At 47.8% G+C, this 17,541-nt stretch overlaps 1 protein-coding gene across 1 annotated transcript in view; it reads right to left on the bottom strand.

Moving 5' to 3' along the window:
- ACACA (acetyl-CoA carboxylase alpha) overlaps nucleotides 1-17,541 on the bottom strand; it is a 103,141-nt gene that overhangs the window by 51,496 nt on the left and 34,104 nt on the right. Inside the window, exons 25-33 of the mRNA XM_083875298.1 lie at nucleotides 17,284-17,397; nucleotides 16,349-16,438; nucleotides 15,845-15,963; nucleotides 8,631-8,654; nucleotides 6,616-6,759; nucleotides 6,043-6,139; nucleotides 4,759-4,866; nucleotides 1,974-2,030; nucleotides 1,590-1,634 (exon numbers count right to left, since the gene is read on the bottom strand). Coding sequence (XP_083731424.1) covers nucleotides 1,590-1,634; nucleotides 1,974-2,030; nucleotides 4,759-4,866; nucleotides 6,043-6,139; nucleotides 6,616-6,759; nucleotides 8,631-8,654; nucleotides 15,845-15,963; nucleotides 16,349-16,438; nucleotides 17,284-17,397 — 798 coding nt within the window. The remainder of the gene's footprint in view (nucleotides 1-1,589; nucleotides 1,635-1,973; nucleotides 2,031-4,758; nucleotides 4,867-6,042; nucleotides 6,140-6,615; nucleotides 6,760-8,630; nucleotides 8,655-15,844; nucleotides 15,964-16,348; nucleotides 16,439-17,283; nucleotides 17,398-17,541) is intronic.

Genomic DNA, 17,541 nt, shown 5'->3' with positions numbered 1-17,541 from the left:
TCAGCCTCACCCAAATCTATCCATTCTCTGTCTATGAAACAACTCCTTCTGTGTTTCCTCACTTCTCCCAGTCCCTCCTACCTGTCCTCCTCTGCACTTTTCCAGCTTCTCCCACCATCTCCAGGCTCATTCCAGCACTAATGGAATTGCTTCCAGGGGCACCTCGCTGGTGTGGTGGGCAAATGTCATAATTAGACGTGCACACGCACAAAAATCCTCAATGCTCCGGTACCAAAAATCCAAAAAAGAGTTCTCCACTTCCTAGGCAGAAGAATTATACCCCTGCTGTGTTCTAATCAACCAACCATCATCAAGACAATCAAAATAATTTGCCTAAATTAGCCAATCAAGACACCCTGCAAACCGCAGAATGCGAAAAGCTGCACCAGAAATCATCAGAGTTGATTATTATACTAATAATCACGTTAAAAACCTAATGAGATGAGGAAATTGGAAGCTTGCTGGAGCAACTCTCTATTACCTCAACATGCTGGGAACTAATTATATAGACTGTAATTAAAACAAAAACAAACCCAAGCCCAGGCCTTGGCTAAGTTAATAGTTGGTCCAGTAATGAAGGGGCTGGGATGGCAGACAGTAATAAAGACTGACAGAGCAGCTCCCAGAGGTGCTCCACAAACTTTGCAGCCAGATGACACCACACTGAGGATGCAGGGATGGCTTGGGGATGGTTCATTCTGCTCTCTGCCTCCTTTCTGACCTCTGACATGTCCCACAGCACCAACTCTGATTTTTCGTTTCCCCCAACAGCCATTTCTGTTCCCTAAAAGTCCCTTTTTCAAACCTCAAGCCTGGATTTTTGTGCTAAATGTCCCAAAAAAACTCTCTCAATGTTTCAAAAATCCACTTTCCCAAGCCATTGACTGACACCTCTGTACCTGCACTGTGAGCAACAACTCCCACATGGGTTCAAACACTATTTCTGCTGATTTGTGAACTAGTTTTCCCTTCCTAAACCTCCCTAAAGCAGCTCTGTGGAGCACAAGGGTGAATTTCTTGCACTTCAAAGGCTCCTGAGAACTTCCAGAATTGAAAAGTAGACACCCAAGAGATAAAAATCTGGTTTATGCCTTACATTGCCACCTAAACCAGATGCCCACTTGGGGAAAGAAGTAATTCTCAGCAGTAAGAGCATCAAATTTCCCAAATTTCCCAAATTTCCCAGACCACAAAAGGACTCCACAAAATTTAACAGCTCCCTTCAAGTGACTGCTCTGAGTTATTTAAAAAAAAATCAGCAAGAGGCCGAAAGAAATCACCAAACTACATAAGAAACACCAAAGTTTCACTGATAATTGCATTTCAGGACAGAAGACAACACTGAAACACAAGGAAATCTTGATCAAGTGAAGCTTCCTGAGCTCAGCCAGGTAAACAAGGGAGACTCAGATGCCACAGGCCCAGTCTGGGTTTGCAGCCAGATATTCAAATAAATATTTCACCATTTCACTTTGACATCATTAAATGCCTGCCTGAAATCCAAATGAAAAGCTCAGAGCCCCCTGAGTGTCTCCTGGCCTCACTTCAGGAATTGCCACCAATGTTTCCAGGTCCTTTTTTTTACTTACATGGAATCTCTGATCCACCTCATAGTTGACCTGTTTCCTGAAGTCCTTACAAACGAAACATACACACGTAGGAAGAGAAAAAAAAAAAAAGAAAAAAAAAAGCAGAAGACAGCTAGCAATTAGGATTAAAAATCAATAAATTAATTAATTAATTAATTCAAGAATACAAGAAGGCGTCAAGATTGTTCACAATTGTAAAATTAATTTTCTTAAGCGAATTCATGAAAAAACCATCTCAAGTTTTAGAGGACAAAAACAGCAAAGACAGAACTAAATACAGTAAATACAGTGTTCAATTTCAGGAAAAAAAAAATTGTCAGATGCCAACTTTATAATGAGCTAAAAACCAAAGAGTTCTGAGCACCAGGAGAGACATTGAAATACCTTTTGTGCTACAAGGAAAGTCAACCTCCGAATGCCGTGTTCAATCAGGACTGATTTCTGCAAAAACAAAACCATGGGAAGAGGTAACTGGGCTGCCAGAAAAAAAACCAGGCTGAAATCCTCTGTGAAGTGAAAAAGCTCTGCAGATCTTTCTATCCCTGAGCTCCTCCTCTGATGCTCCTTTTAGCATCATAAACACCCAAATCCTGACCCCAAAATCCCAATTCCACCTGAGCAGGTAAAAAATTAAATCACAGGAACAGTGAATTCCAGCTGAGCAGGAAGGCAGAAGAGTCACACCCAAATCTTGCAGGAAATATCCTTGTTCATCTGCTCCCTTTCTGAAGGGAGCATGGTGTAGATGTGGTGAGGTCTAAATCATAATATACCCAAATCCTGACCCAAAAAATCCCAATTCCACCTGAGCAGGTAAATAACTAAATCACAGGAACATTGAGTTCCAGCTGAGCAGGAAAGCAGAAGAGTCACACCCAAATCTTGCAGGAAATATCCTCATTCATCTGCTCCTTTTTTGAAGGGAGCACAGTGTGGATGTGGTGAGGTCTAAATCATAATATACCCAAATCCTGACCCAAAATCCCAATTCCACCTGAGCAGGTAAATAACCAAATCACAGAAACACTGAATTCCAGCTGAGCTGGAAGGCAGAAAAGTAACACCCAAATCTTGCAGGAATTATCCTCGTTCATCTGCCCAGGATTTGCTTTTTGAAGTGAGCACAGTGCAGATGTGGTGAGACCATGGGAAATGATGGAAAAAGAGTTTTATAGGAGGTATCCCATGGAAAAATTTGGCTCATACATGCCTTGGGCACAGAAAGCTCATGGATAAGCCAGCCCAAAGCACACAGCCTGGGGAAGGCTTTGGGAGGGGCTCACTGTGACCCCCTTAGTGCTTTAAGGGCATTAAAATAGAAGAGAAAGGGATTTTTTGAATGGGCAGAGAGGAACGTGGCAAGAATTAGATGGACAAGGGTTATGTGGGATATCAGGTAGGGCCTTAAGGTCCCTCCCAACCCAAACCACCCTGAGATCCCACATTGCAAAGGTGACACAAATCAGGTGTCAGTTATTTTTTTTCCAAACAGATCACAGAATTCCCATTCTGGTTGCTCCTTCCTCACACATCCCCCCGAGCCCCCTCTCAGGGGGGTGCTGCCATCAGAATTTGCCACACCACTGATCCTTTGGAGTGTTGAGATCTCGTAATTCTCCTCTTTTTCAAACTTTTCTCCTCCCTCATCCAATTCCAAAAAGGAACAACAGCTCAGCTGAAGCAGGAACAAACCAGCCCCTCTCGGCACAGACTGTGATGTTTCACTAAGGTTAAGCCCTTTGAAAATGAGCAGCAGTGACTATATTCATGGCAAGAGGAAGAAAATAACTTTAATAACGGCGCGATTTAAAAAAAAAAAAAAAAAAAAAGGCAAAAAAATTGTTATTGCTTTTAAAATTCCACAAGTGGCAGACAATAACAGCAAGAGCAACAGGATTCTGATTACATGGTAATAATGTGGGTCTCCCAGCAAGGCCACAGCTATTAGAGAGCGATTAGCCATCAGCACCTGGAGAAACTCCATTTCCACTGACTGCCTCAATCTCCTCCACAAGTCATTTACAAGTATATGATCCTAATTTCTATTAAAAAAACCACACACAACACGCTGGGCCTGGAAGATTATTTGGACAATTTGGATCAACCTATTTGATAGTTTAATGTGGTTTTGGATTTTTTTTTTCTTTTTAATATATATATATTTTTTTTTATTTCTTTCCCTTTTATTCCCCTCCCATAAAAACGCCTGGAGCATGATCAAGCAGATGAAAAGCAGAACTAGTTTTAATTCTTAGATTTGATTGTTTTCCTTGTTTAAAGAGACAGGAAGCTGCTGAAGCCACGGGGATGCCAGACCCATTTTGGAAGCCCTGATTTCTGCAGGATATTTTCCCACATCCCAAAATGAGAAGCTGGAGGTGCTTTCTCAGTGCTCCCCAAACCAGTGCAGTGCCAGGAATTCTTGGTGGGATATTCAGCTCCACAAACTGGTGGGGTTTTCACACCTCCAGAGTGGACACAAGGAGGCTGTTCCCAACCCAGGCTGTCTCACAGCTGACCCAGCACTCACATTTAGGACTCTAAAGTGTGTCCCACACTTAGGAAGGAGACACAGAACACGCCAAATAATTCCTCCCCATGCCAGGAATGTCGTATAAGGTGGATGCTCCAGCATGCTACCAAATGTTAATTACCAAATGTTAATAATACACAAATCCAGCACATTTTAATGTCATTTTACATGGTTCTGTTGCTCCTACAGCAATTTTATCACCAAGGAAAGGGACAGAACACATTTTTCAGGAGACAGTGACTGAAAATTTACCTGATGTGTTTAAAACCTTCAGTTACTGAACATTGACCTGATGTGTTTAAAACCTTCAGTTACTGAACATTGACCTGATGTGTTTAAAACCTTCAGTTACTGAACACTGACCTGATGTGTTTAAAACCTTCCAAGTCTTTCATCCCATCAAAAATTCAAGGGAAGAAGTCCTGACTTAGATCAGAAGGAGAAACAATGACCTGGTGGGCTCATAAGATGCAGCTACACCCAGTCAAAGAAATGGGTGAGCTTTAGACTGGATAAATTAAGGATTTAACTGCAGCACGTTAAATCAGACAAAACCACCCCAAACCTGGGGGAACAGAGAGACTTTTCCTGACCTGCAGAAGCCCCGAGAGGCAGAGGGGGATGCAGGGAACTTACCTTGCTCTGGGTGAACTCCCTGAACATGGCAGCCAAGCTGTCGTCGTCAACGTCGCTGTCGGTTTTGATGGCCACGTTGAGGATGTGGATGGGCTCCTCCCGGGCACTCTGCAGGCACAGGGGGAGGAATATTCCCCATGGGGAAATAATTGTCAGCTTAACACCTCAAGAACAGGCTCTCTAAACCCAGCTTTAAAGCAGAGATGCTCTGGGGGAAACAACCTCAGTGGAGCAGCAGGAAAACTCTGAGGGGAATCCTTGACCAAAGTCAACGTCCACAAACACCAAACAGGAGCCTCCTTTGGACAATCCAAGTGTGAGGATGACACAGGGCACAGGGTCAGGGCCTCTCTTTACCAGATGCAGCACAAGGACAGAAGAGGACTTTGACATCAAGGGAAGTAAATTAATCTAAGTGTAAGGGCAAAACAATGTGGGTTTTCATATCCACAACAGCATGAAATAATGTGGAAACGTCAATTCCATTAGAGCTCCAAGCAGTTACAAATTCAGCCTTCAGGAGCCTGTGATTAACTGGGAAAAACTGAGTGTGGACAGGAAATTACCTTGGTGAGGTGAGGGGGATGTAAAGAGAGGGATCTGAGGACATTAAGGTTGACAGTGATATTCTGGAAAAGGCTCCAGTGCTTCCATACATCAGGATCAATGGATCAGTGGAAAACAAAGCCCTGTTCTGGACACAGGCTCTATTCCAGCAGAGCTTCCCACTCTCGTGGAGCAGCTCCCAGTGTCTCTAAGGGAAACTGGATTTCTATCCCTACGGATTAGGGACCTCCTGCCTCCTCTGCACCTGTTCTCCCCATCCCTGCAAAAACTGAGCGGCTCCACTCAGCTTTTCCTCCCAAAAACAGTTCCAAGAGGCAGAACAGAGGGAAGAATCAGGATTTAAGGTGACTGGGAAGGGTGTAAGACAGGAAACACGGCAAGTCAGACGTAGGACAAAGACGGCTGAAGGTGCAGTTCAACATCCTGCTGCAGAGAGAGGGTCTGGAGACTTAATGGTGGGTTTAAACTCTGTCATGCTGCCGTGGATCCAGCAATTCTGCTGATGCTAAAAGCCATAAACTAAATTTTTCCATGGAGAGCAAGAGGCTGAGCTTTAGAGCAGAGCCGGAAAGCGGCCGCCTACACCCAGTCACCTGCTGGGGAACAGCCATAAATACACAGAGCTCCCAACTCCTGCTCCCAGCTAGGGAGGAGCAGCCAGCCTCAGCCCTGCTGCCAGCCTCAAAGTGCCTTCCAGAAAAAAAAAACCCACCCTACCTTGTCTTCATCATAGAGGGAAGCGTGGCCGGCCTCGGGGAACGTCGGGCTCTGCGGGGGAGAGTCGCAGAAGCATCCCATGACTTCATCAAAGATCCTGGAACACACCAGGGAAGGAGCAGTCAGCACCACATCCCTGCCAGCCCATGGAGCACCCAGCACTGAACCCACCAGCCCTGGGAGGAGAAGGCTCCTTCCCTTGCTGGGCTCAAAGATGAGGAGGCGATTCCTCAAACCAGAGTCTGGATTTGCCCAATGTTTGGCTGCAGGCTGAGGGCTCTGCTGGGGGTTTGCCTATCCCAAAAAGGTTGGAAGCACAAAGAAATCCACCCACACACATCTAGAGAGCATTAGGAGACATCAAATGGTTGTAGGTTGTAGGTTGACATCACCCAGCAGGAACCCAGGATGCCGACCCCTCTGTCCGCAAACTGCAGCACAGAGATCCAACCAGGGAAACACCCTCAGGACCAGCCTAAACCTGACTCCAGACTTATCAAAGCCTTCCCCCAGCTCTCCCAGGGCCCAGGTGAGGAGGTGGCCACAGGAGAAAGGCCCAGGCTGCTCACTGACCTGACAAAGTCCTCGAAGGTGCGGAAGGAGACCATGCCGCCCATGCGCTGGCACGGCGGCGTGAAGGAGTTGTCCAGCAGCACGTCGCTCACGCTGGCCACGTGCACCATCCCATAGTGGTTGAGGTTGGAGGAGAAGGACATTCTAAGACAGCAAGGCAACAAGAGCACAGTCAGCAGGGACAGGGGAAGGGTGGGGGGACAGCACTGGGAGCAGTTTGATGACCACTGACCACCCGGAGCGTGGCTGTGCAATCCATGGTGGATTTCCCTGCCTCACCCTGGATGTTGTCCCAATGACAGGAACGCTCAAGAGTTAGCAAATAATGTTATAACCCCTTAAAACAGGCATTTCTTGAGGTGGCAGGAGAATCCTGGCTATGCAAAGCTAAACTGATTTTTCCTCCTGTCTTTGTGTTTTGCTGTACAGGTGGAACACGACTCAAACAGCGACAATTCTAGGATTTGACACTTGAAGGATTCAGTACATTTTTGCAAATTAGGTTGAAGCACACCATGCTGTATTATCTTATTGATTCCAGGATTTTTCTGATCACACTGTAATTTGCACTCCTCAAATGCAGTATGGTACAGTGACTTCTCCAAAATTCTTTACTGAGTCTTCCACTCATATTCCTATTTCTGCTCAGGAAACAACTGGACGTGGCACTCAGTGCTCTGGGCTGGTTGACAAGGTGAGGATCAGTCACAGGTTGGACTCAATGGTTTGGAAGGTCTTTTCCAACCTCACCAATCCTGTGATTTTTATGCTTTTTTAAAGACTCACAACGCCATGGTCAGGACTTAGGAAGCTTCTTACACAGTGAGGAAAAATACACACAAATAGATCAGACCTTTCTCTGGTGAGCACAGCTGGGGTTTGCCTTCTCTGCAGTGATTATCACCAATTCCTGAGCTGTTCTACAGACTCATCTTAATTCAGACTTTCCTCAAGAGCTGCCTGCAACGTGGTGATACTTGTGAAGAGACACAAGCAGGGAGCTGGCCCAGCTCCTTGCTCTCCCTCCCTGGGGCTTGGGGACACAGGAATTTTCCTCCTCCCAGCCTCTGATACAACAGGAGGGAAAAGCAGGGCCAGGCCAGTCTGACCCAGGCTGGCCACTCCTGCCACAGCCACCTCCCAGCTTTGCTGAGATTCCCTCCTTTCCACACACCAAACCCTCTGTGCTGCAGCCCTGAGTACAGTGTTAACAAGTCTAAAGTATCATCAGTGTGATTAATAGCTCTCCATGCTTAAAGTCACTCTCTGTTTCCGCAATTTATCTCTGATTAAGAGCCGTGAGACTTCCAAGCCCATTTTTACTATTTTTCCCCTAAACAGGCTTGTAAGCAGTAATAAATAATAGGTATTCACGTTTTGGAAGAGAGGAATTTTTCAGGACATGCCTTGGTGTACATTTCTTTACAACTAACACAAAAACCACCACAGAACAGGAACTGGAACAAAAAGACACCAGACGTTTCTCACGTATTATTTAAAAACAAGAAATAAGTTTTCAACGGAGACACAGGAGGAAAAATTAGCGTCCAAACCACAACAAAACATGCTGTCAGCTGTTTGAGATGTAGATTCATCTATGGTGTGAGAGAGGTGAAAAAGCCTGGACAAATTCTAAGCTATGGATGAGAAACCAGGGAAGCACCAGGTTGGGCTGGGAGGAACTGCCTGGGGTCAACATTTGGGAATCCAGTGCCAAAAAAGACCCCAGGACAGCCCTTTGCTGGGTAACCCTCTGCAGATGAGCTGAGTCGCCCAGCAAATCTGATTTCAAAGACTGCTGCATGCAAAGTTTTTTGGTTATTTTTTTTTAAAGAAAAGCTGAAAACATGTTTTAAACAAAGGGAGAGGAAAAGGGAAGGTAAAAAGAAGAGTTATGGTTGAGTTTCCCAAGTAAAGAGAAAGGGCACTACAACAAAACAGGTTAAAACATTCAGGATTAGGCTACTTCTTTCTAGTGTGGCTTTTGAAATGTGAAAAGATGACGAGTACCATACCTGTTTAGCGTGGGGATGTTCCCTCTGTAATCAAACAACCACAGTTAGTCACAGACTGGTTAGTGAAAGCCATCATCAAGAACCATCATCAAAAATGATGCACAAACGACCAGCAACACCTTTAAAATTGACTCTCTGAATTTGTCAGCTGCCAGGGGCCTTGGGGAGGCACCCACTGCCTGCCAGGGGCACAGCCAGGCCATGCAGAGAGCAGGAAAATCATGGAATAACTCAAGAAAACACTTGGCATTTGCCACATTCCTCTTCACCTTCCACTGTCCCCACTTCAAGCCCTGTGCACACACCAAGTGCAAAGCAAGAGGGAAGGGGAGTTTGCACTCCCTGCCAGACGAGCAAAACAGCAGAGATGCAAACAAAACCACAAAAAAAAAAAAAAAAAAAAAAAAAAATTAAAATAAATGACCATCTCACACAGGAAAAAAATAGCAACAGGTTGTGGAAAAGAAGCCAAATCCTCAGTGCCAGAGCTCCAGGCTGAGCAGCAGCCCACGCACAGGCTCCCACAATGCAGGGACAAACACACACAGCACCACGGAATAAACTGCATTTCCAGCATTCAGCACTAAAAAGAACAACCTCAAGGCTAGAAAGAACAAACTGAAGGCGAATTTGAGGAAAACTTTAGCAATTCTTTTGCAACATTTGTGTGCAGCCCAGGGCTCAGTGATGCACACAAGGCAGAGGGAGGAGTGAGGGGCACATTTTCACACCAGCAGAGCAGCAGCACAGCCCAGCCCACACCAGGGACAGCCTCGAGAGTGCTCAGTGCAAGATGGAAAAATTGCTGGGATCTATGCAAAATAGCATAGATTAAATTTAAAAAAAAAAATGTCTTTGCACGCAGGAGGCTGGTGCAAAGGGATTAGCAAGAATTAAAAGGTGGAAAGGAGAGCTTTGAGGAACATCTGAATGGACATTCACCCCCTTTCCTTCAGGAGATCAAACCAAAAACTTTTTGGGCACCCAAGTTAGTGAGCACAAAGTCTCAGTGTCACTGAGCAGTGTCACTCCATGGTCACACTGCTCACCCTCCCTGCCCTGCTCCTGTCCCAGACTGGTTTGGTCACAGCACAGTCACCTTCAGCACAAGGAGATGTGTTGGGAGCATTATTGATAGAGGTACAAAAAAGTCCCCATAATCTCCTTAATCCATATTGGAGGGGGAAAAAAAATCCGTAAAAACATATCTATTATGGTGTAAGTAACACAAATATTTAATTTTTGGGGGGATGGTGGGGACAGACCCTGTGCTGCAGAGCCTGTGGTCAGGACTGAACTGGCCTCCAGCCCTCAGGGGGGTTGGGACTATTTTTTGAGCTTGGCAAAGAGTGGCAAAGCTGCATGTGATCTCCTTCAGACGGAAAAAATAGTCTGGAGAGGACTGGCAGTTCCTACCCCCAGCAGGAACACTCCTGTAGCCGTCCCTGGAAGGCTTTCAGGAAGAGAGAGGGACAAAAAAACCCAGCAGAACAAATGTTCAGCTCAGGCTCAAGAAGGGGCACCCTGGTGCTGTGCTCTGGGAGCTTCTCCTGCCACTCCACACGGAGCTGGAGAGGCTCAGGCAGGAATGGCAAAGAGGGAAACAAGACAAGGGAGGAGAGGATTGGAACTGAGAGAGAGCAGGTTCAGATGGGATGTCAGGGAGGGATCCCAGGTGAGCCCTGGCACTGGGTGCTCAGAGAAGCTGTGTCAGCCCCTGGATGATCCCTGGAGTGTTCCAGGCTGGACAGGGCTTGGAGCAGCCTGGGACAGTGGAAGGTGTGGAGTAATTCCATGGCAGGGGTGGAATAAATCATCTTTAAGGTCCTTTCCAGCCCAAACCATGCCCTGGTTCTGTGCCAGGACCACATCAGAGCCCCCAGCAGCCCCAGGGGTGGGATGGGCACAGCCCTGGGGCAGGGCTGGCACTCACAGCCTCACACCCTGTACCCCACACCAGCCCCAGGGGTGGGATGGGCACAGCCCTGGGGCAGGGCTGGCACCCACAGCCTCACACCCTGTACCCCACACCAGCCCCAGGGGTGAGATGGGCACAGCCTCACACCCTGTACCCCACACCAGCCCCAGGGGTGGGATGAGCACAGCCCTGGGGCAGGGCTGGCACCCACAGCCTCACACCCTGTACCCCAAACCAGCCCCAGGGGTGGGATGGGCACAGCCATGGGGCAGGGCTGGCACCCACAGCCTCACACCCTGTGCCCCAAACCAACCCCAGCCCTGCCCTGATCCCTCCTCACTCCCTTCCTAAGCAGGAGCTGATCCCAGCTCCAGCCTCATTGCTCCTGCACCCCCTGGGCACTCTGAATTCAAGTTCCCCTTGCCCTCTCCTCCTTTTATCCCCCTTTTTCTGTGAGGAGCAGCAGCTCTCCCCCCAGGCCATGGCCATGCATGCAGAGCTGCAGCTGTGAGCGAGTGCCAGCACAGGGCAAGGCTTTGGAAATGAGGCAGCAAAGCAGAATCAGCAGAGGTTGGCTCAATAACCCACTTGTAGTTATTAACAGCAGTACCACAGGAGAAAGAGCAATTCCACTGGCTCTGACCAGTGCCATTCCTCTTATGTTTCTTCATTTCAGCAGAAGAATCTAACCAGAAGGCTGTGAAACATGCCTCAAACCATACATTTTGATTGGGTTTTTTTTTTTTTCCCCCCTCTCCCTCTTTCTTCCCCTTATTCTTCTGCTCCCTCTGTGATTCAGCCAAGCTGAATCTGCTACAGAAGTCCAATTTGCATAAAATTATCGTCGTTCCATTCAGTTTGCTGCCCCTTCCACAGCCCCTTCTTTGCTCTGCTGGAAGATTTTGCCCTTTCCGAGGCAGGCAAGCCAAGGGAACAGCAGCACATTACTGCTGCCTGCTGCCTAATTAACATCAAACCTCAGCACGGAGCTGCAGGGATTTACAGGTGTCCTGGAATCATTTTTTTCCCCCTCCTCCCTCCTCATACAAACCACTCTCACGACAAGGAGGGGACTCAAGGCTTCCTGACAGCCCAAGAGTTTTCCCTTTGGGGCTGCAGAGCCCACAGCAGCACGGCTGGGTCACTCCTGGCATCCAAACATTGATGCCAGAGGCTGTTCCAGCAACTAGAAAATGCTTTCAACTTTGCCAGAAATTCACGTTTTATGAGTAGATCGTTGTAAAATGATGGCAGGAAAAAAATCTCTGTACCTTGCTCTCAATGTGAGCGAGTGTGGGGTTCCCAAAAAAGCCCTAAAATATCCCTGGGGACCATCTAACCTGGCTCTCAGCCTTCCAAATGGATTCTACCTGTAAGCTAAAGGAAGAGGCTGACAGACAGGAACAACCAAAATACCCCATAGATGATAAAACATCAAAGACAGCAAAAGAGAGACCATGCACCACTTTTCTAAGCCTTGAAACCAGCAACACCGGAGTCCAAAGTGGGGCACGAACAAACACCCACAAGCACAGGGGGAGGAGGAGATTCCAGGCAAAACCAAGCACGAGATGAGACATTTATACTGATGGAAATCCCCTTGGATGGGGCTCTGAGCAACCTGGGCTGTGGGAAAGCTCTCTGTCCACTGCAGGGGGTGGAATGAGATGAGTTTTAAGGTTCCTTCCACCCCAGGCCACTCTGTGGTTTGATGGTGTTGATGAAATGCAGAGAAATTCATGCCTGGGCTTGAATGCCACCCTTGGACAAGAGGATGGAGACCCAGGAAGGAATCCAGGCCAGACAAGGCATTTGTTTCTGCACCCACATTTGTGGAATGTGTGTTCTCTCCTGGCTCCAGAGGCACCCAAGGCTGTGCTGCCTTCACACCAGAGTCACACCTGCCCCAAAGCTAAGCCAAACTTCATCTGCAGTGCCAAACCCTTCCTCACTGCCTCCTCCCAATGCTACAGCCTGATCCAAGATCCCTCAGGACACCCCAAAGCCCAGTGGGGCAGCTGGGGGTGTCCCAAGGGACAGAGGGAAGGTGTGAGCTCAACGCCCAGAGGGGTTGGGAAGGCAAAGCTGAGGCAGCAGAGACCAAATCCAGCCTGGGCTCTATTTCAGTTTCCTCTTGGGGCTCAAGGAAGCAGAAGGCAGAGCCCTGGGTTATCCTATAAATCAGGATATATCCACCCCAAGAGCAAAATCAGGATCTATCCAGCACCTCTAGGTCTCCTCGTCTCAGCACATCTGGCACAGGGGACACATCCAGCTCTGAGAAAAACAGGGATGTGTTTTTGGGAGCACATTTATCTCCGAGTTCCTCCCTCCTAGTCTGTTCCAGGGGAAATGGGGGTGAAGGAAGCAGCTGAGCAGCCTGGCTGGGGGAGCTGCAGAGAAGGGGATGCTCTGGGAGGAGCAGGGCAGCAGCAGAGCTGGCTGCAGCAGACAATGTCCCAGTTTAATTTAAACCTTACAGCTTCAGACGTAAGAAAGGCTGCTGGAAAGCAGGAGAGGAGAGGGGATTAGAAAGAAGCACTTTTGTTGAGAAAGCACTGTAATTCCCTCTCCTCCACACACAATGTTTCTTTGAACAGAAGATTTTAAGCCAAGATTAGGCAAGGCCTGTTCCATGAACACCTCAGAAAGGCCTTTCAGAGTGTGTCACCTGGGCTGCCAGGCTCACAAAGGCACTGAGCCCTCTGAGCACCAGTCAATATTCCAGCAGGGCTGGCAGAACGAGCAGGGAGCAGTGCACAGCCCCCAGCAGGGCTCATTCCTCCCTCCCATCCCCTCTCCCAGGACTCTGACAGCTCCAGGCAGGTTCTCCATCCCCAGAAAAGGGCTCTGCACTGGTCTGCAGCTCCCTCTGCAGCGTGGGGCCATCAGCATCACAGAGATCCCCCTGGATCCACATCTCCAGATTGGCTTTTTGCTGGCAGAGGGCTCCCAAAACTCCATTTGCTGCCAGATGGTGACTCTGCACTCCTCATCTGCCCTGCACAGGGCACAGGGAGTGCTGATAGATCCACAAAACCCTCTGTGATTCCCATTTCTCCCTGGCCATTCAGTGGGGGATTCTTACATTAAGGATGTTTTCCGTTCATTTCCACAAACAATTCCCCCGAACAGTTTTCTTGCCCACAAAACCCACCAGGAGCAGGTTGCACTTCTGTGACTTTGTCAGCAGATTTAACAGCTTTTCTGTCCTCTCTGCTTCCCTGTGGGCAGCTGATGGCAATCCTTCCATGGCCAAAAAACCACAAAGTCTGAGCCCGAGCTGTGATCAGGCAGCTCAGGAGGAGTGACTGGGATTGTTTCTGCCACAATTAAGGAGAGGCATAGCAGGGTTAAATACCAATAAAGAAGAATTTAAATGTAAATTTAAAAACCTAATTAGGATTTAAGCCATTAGCAGTTTGCTGTTTTCTCTACATGAATATTGGCTTCAGTAAAACTTGGGCTCTGGAAGGTTCACAGACATTGGACACAAAGGGATCAGAGTTTAAAAATATCTGAGGCAGTGGTGAAAAATGTGTGTAACAGGGAAGGGAAGGGAAATGCTCCCCTAAGGGCATCTGCTCCTGGGTCACCAGCCCTGCAGGGACATTTTGGGATATTTTGGCTTTGGGGTTTGCCCTCGGAATGCATTTTTAGCTTTTCAGCCTAAGAATTTGTGCTACAAGAGCTACAGAAAAGCACACGATGAACACAGACCGTGGTCGAGAACAACAGAGAAGACTCGAGCAGGACAATTGTCAGAGTTTTGAGATTTCCATGTCCTGGGTTTAACTTCCAGAGCTCCTTATAAACCCTGTGCCACCATCAGCCCCTGAGCACCCTCCAGCCACCCCAGAGGGAGAGCAAGAAGCTGCCCCAAGCACCAAATTCATCACTGGCAGCTGGAGACACCTGCAAGGAGCTGAACCTGCTTCCCCCTGCACGAGGAACTGAGTGCATTTTCCCCCAGCCATCAACCTGAGGAGCAAAACCAAGCTCAGAACAGTGCCCCAGCCAATTCAGTGTGAGGGGAGAGGGGATTTCAGGCCAAAGAGCTGTTCCTGGAGCTGTTCCTGGAGCAGGGAACATCTCTCCTCTCCCAGCTGACCTTGTGTGATTAAGGAGCAGAGCAGTGGGCAGCACTGGCAGGCCAAAAAAATCCCCCAGCAACAAAGGCGACTGAGGCCAGCAGAGAAGAGATGGAGGAAAATTAAGGGGAGAAGGAGAGCATTATAAAGGGGGACTAAAAATAGCATGCAATCATTTACAAATATTCTAGAAATGCAGGGACCAGATGAGCCCCAACACGTGTCCCATTTGCAGCAGGAGTGGTTCAGGGGCTGGCTGGGGACAGCCATTCATTTCCAGCAAAGCAGACCCTGAAAACCATCCCATAAAAAGGTACTGATGGATTCTCAACGAAGCGAGACCGGACCCCACCAAAAAAAAAAAAAAAAAAAAAAAAAAAAAAAAAAAAAAAAAAATGAAAGCAGGGAGAAGATGTTTGGGAACAAAGGAGGGAGGAAAGGTCTCAATGCCCGGCATGGACCAACAGTGGCACCCGGTGGCTGCAGGGACTCACTGCGACCTCAGAGCCAGAGGGGACAAACCCAAGTGACAGCAAAACACCCTCCTGGGCAAAACACAGCCCACTGACACCCAGGAACAGCCTGGTCTAGTGCAAGGGGGTGGAAGGAAATGAGCTTTAAGGTATTTCCAACTCAAACCACTCTGATTCAATGCTCCTGTGGAAGTTCTGATAATCAGGTTTTTGGGGTTTTTTTTAAATGCCACCTCTCCTCTCCAGGAGGAGGCAGCAGGAGTTGATGCTTTTGGTCACAGTCACAAGAAATGGCAAACTGAAAGTCAAACTGTGTCAACTGAAAATCAAACTGTGTCAACCACAGAGTTGTGTATCAAACTCTCATCTTGGTCTGCTCCATCAAAAACTGGTGTGCTCAGAAAGGTGTCACCTCGTCCAGCAAAGCCAGGAAGGAGCAGAGCCACACAAGCAGCCAGAAAGAGCTGGCAGGAAGGGGACAGAGACTGTTCTGCACTAAAATTCCAATTAATTGATCATTCTGCCTGGAATTTTATCCTTTGGAAGGCTCAGGATTCAGCTAGAACTGACATCCCAGAGATAATTCACCACCCAACTGAAGTTAAAAATGAGACAACACATGAAAACTGTATCAGACTCAAATAAACCCCCCTTCTCCAGCAGTCCCAGCACAAGTTTTCTCTGCCAGAGCAGGACAAACCCCTCCCAAATCTCCACCTGCAGTGATCTGACCTGTTGGGGTGGGAGGTGGGCAGCATGAACTGGAACTCCACCACGCAGGTGTTGTCCTTCAGCTGGCGGTGCTGGACACTGTTTAACTCATAGGCAATGTAGGCTCTCCTGACATACACCTGGGGACACAGAAATTCCATCAGAGCACTGGCCTGAGGGCCCAAAAAGTCTTCAAAAATAAACAGGTGTTTCCAAATGAGCAGCTACACAGACTCTAATTTAACCAGAATTAAAATTATTCTTTGAGGAAGGCCAGAAGCATCAGGATTATGAGCCTGCCCTCTGACAGCAGCTTCACTTTCTGCCTTCAATCACCTCACACAAATATAACTTGAATTTAAAATTTCTCTCAGTTATCAGTGTTAATGCTGTTAAATACCAGGTTCTAAGCACTATTGGATCTTGCAGGGTGACAGTGCTCAAAACAAAGCAAATCCACAGGAAAATTAAAAATACTGATTTTTTTTTTTTTGATTTTTTTTTTTTTAATGGGAATAAACTCACCTCCAAAGCTGCCATTCTTACCACCTGGTTACTGTGGTAGAAAAAGTTGGGAAGCACATCAAAGATGGATGTCTCGGACAAAATGAGTTTCTAGGAGAGATCACATCAAGCAGAGGTTTAAAGGAGAAATCTGTCTTGCAACCAGGATCAGGCAAAAAAAGGAAAAACCCCAAATCAAGCCTGATTTCTACACTTCTCCTGTTGTTCATCAAGGATTATGACTTTTTTTTATAGTAGATCACAGAAAAGCTGAAGGTGGAAGGGATCACTGAGTCCATCTCCCTGTTCCTCAGGACTAAAAATAAATCCACATGAGAGGAGCTCCTCCAGGTGCTCCTGGAGCTCCAGCAGCCTCGGGGCTGTGCCCATTCCCTGCTCAGTGCCCCACCACCCTCTGGGGAAGCACCTTTTCCTAATATCCAATCTGAACCTCCCCCTGGCAAAGCTCCACTCCATTTCTTTGTATCTGGTGAGCAGAGGGAGGGAGCAGCACCTCTTCTCTGCTGTCCCCTGCGAGGTTTAGCTGAGGTCAGCATTGGGTTGGGATTTGATGATCCTGGAGGTCTCTTCCAACCTAATGATTCTGGTTCTGATTGTGCAGAACTGGCACAATGATGTGAGGTGATCCCCACATTGGCATAGGGACAAAAACAAAAACCAGGGCAAAGCTGGACACAGCAGACATGTCCAGACCAACATAACTGAAAGCCACGAGGACTTTGGGACACGAAGATCAGTGAGGAGGAAACAGGGAGAGGAGGCTGGTGGGTACCTGCAGGTTCTCAATGCAGAATTGGTGGCAAAAACAAAAACCAGGGCAAAGCTGGACATAATAGATGTGTCCAGACCAACATAACTGAGAGCCACGAGGACCTTGGGACACGAAGGGCAGTGAGGAGGAAGCAGGGATCCAAGGAGAGGAGGCTGGTGGGTACCTGCAGGTTCTCAATGCAGAACTGGTGGCCATACATGTCGATGGCCGACAGGAAGATTGACTCCACCTGGTTGTGGCGCAGCTCGTAGGAGGGCAGGTGGGAAGCAATGAGAACCTGGGGAGAAACACAGAGGAATGTCAGAAAAATGAGTCACACTGGGCCAACAGCAGGAGGCTGGCACCTCCAGGCAGGTCCAGCCTGCTCTATCCTTGAGGAGGCAGCAGAGATTCTCCTGGCTGGAACCCGGGTGATGCTGCA

The sequence above is a fragment of the Zosterops lateralis genome, assembly GCF_965231275.1.
Source record: "Zosterops lateralis genome assembly, chromosome: 19".
Classification (NCBI taxonomy): domain Eukaryota; kingdom Metazoa; phylum Chordata; class Aves; order Passeriformes; family Zosteropidae; genus Zosterops; species Zosterops lateralis.
Note: the sequence above shows the minus strand (reverse complement) of the source record. Positions and strands in the feature narration are given on the sequence as shown.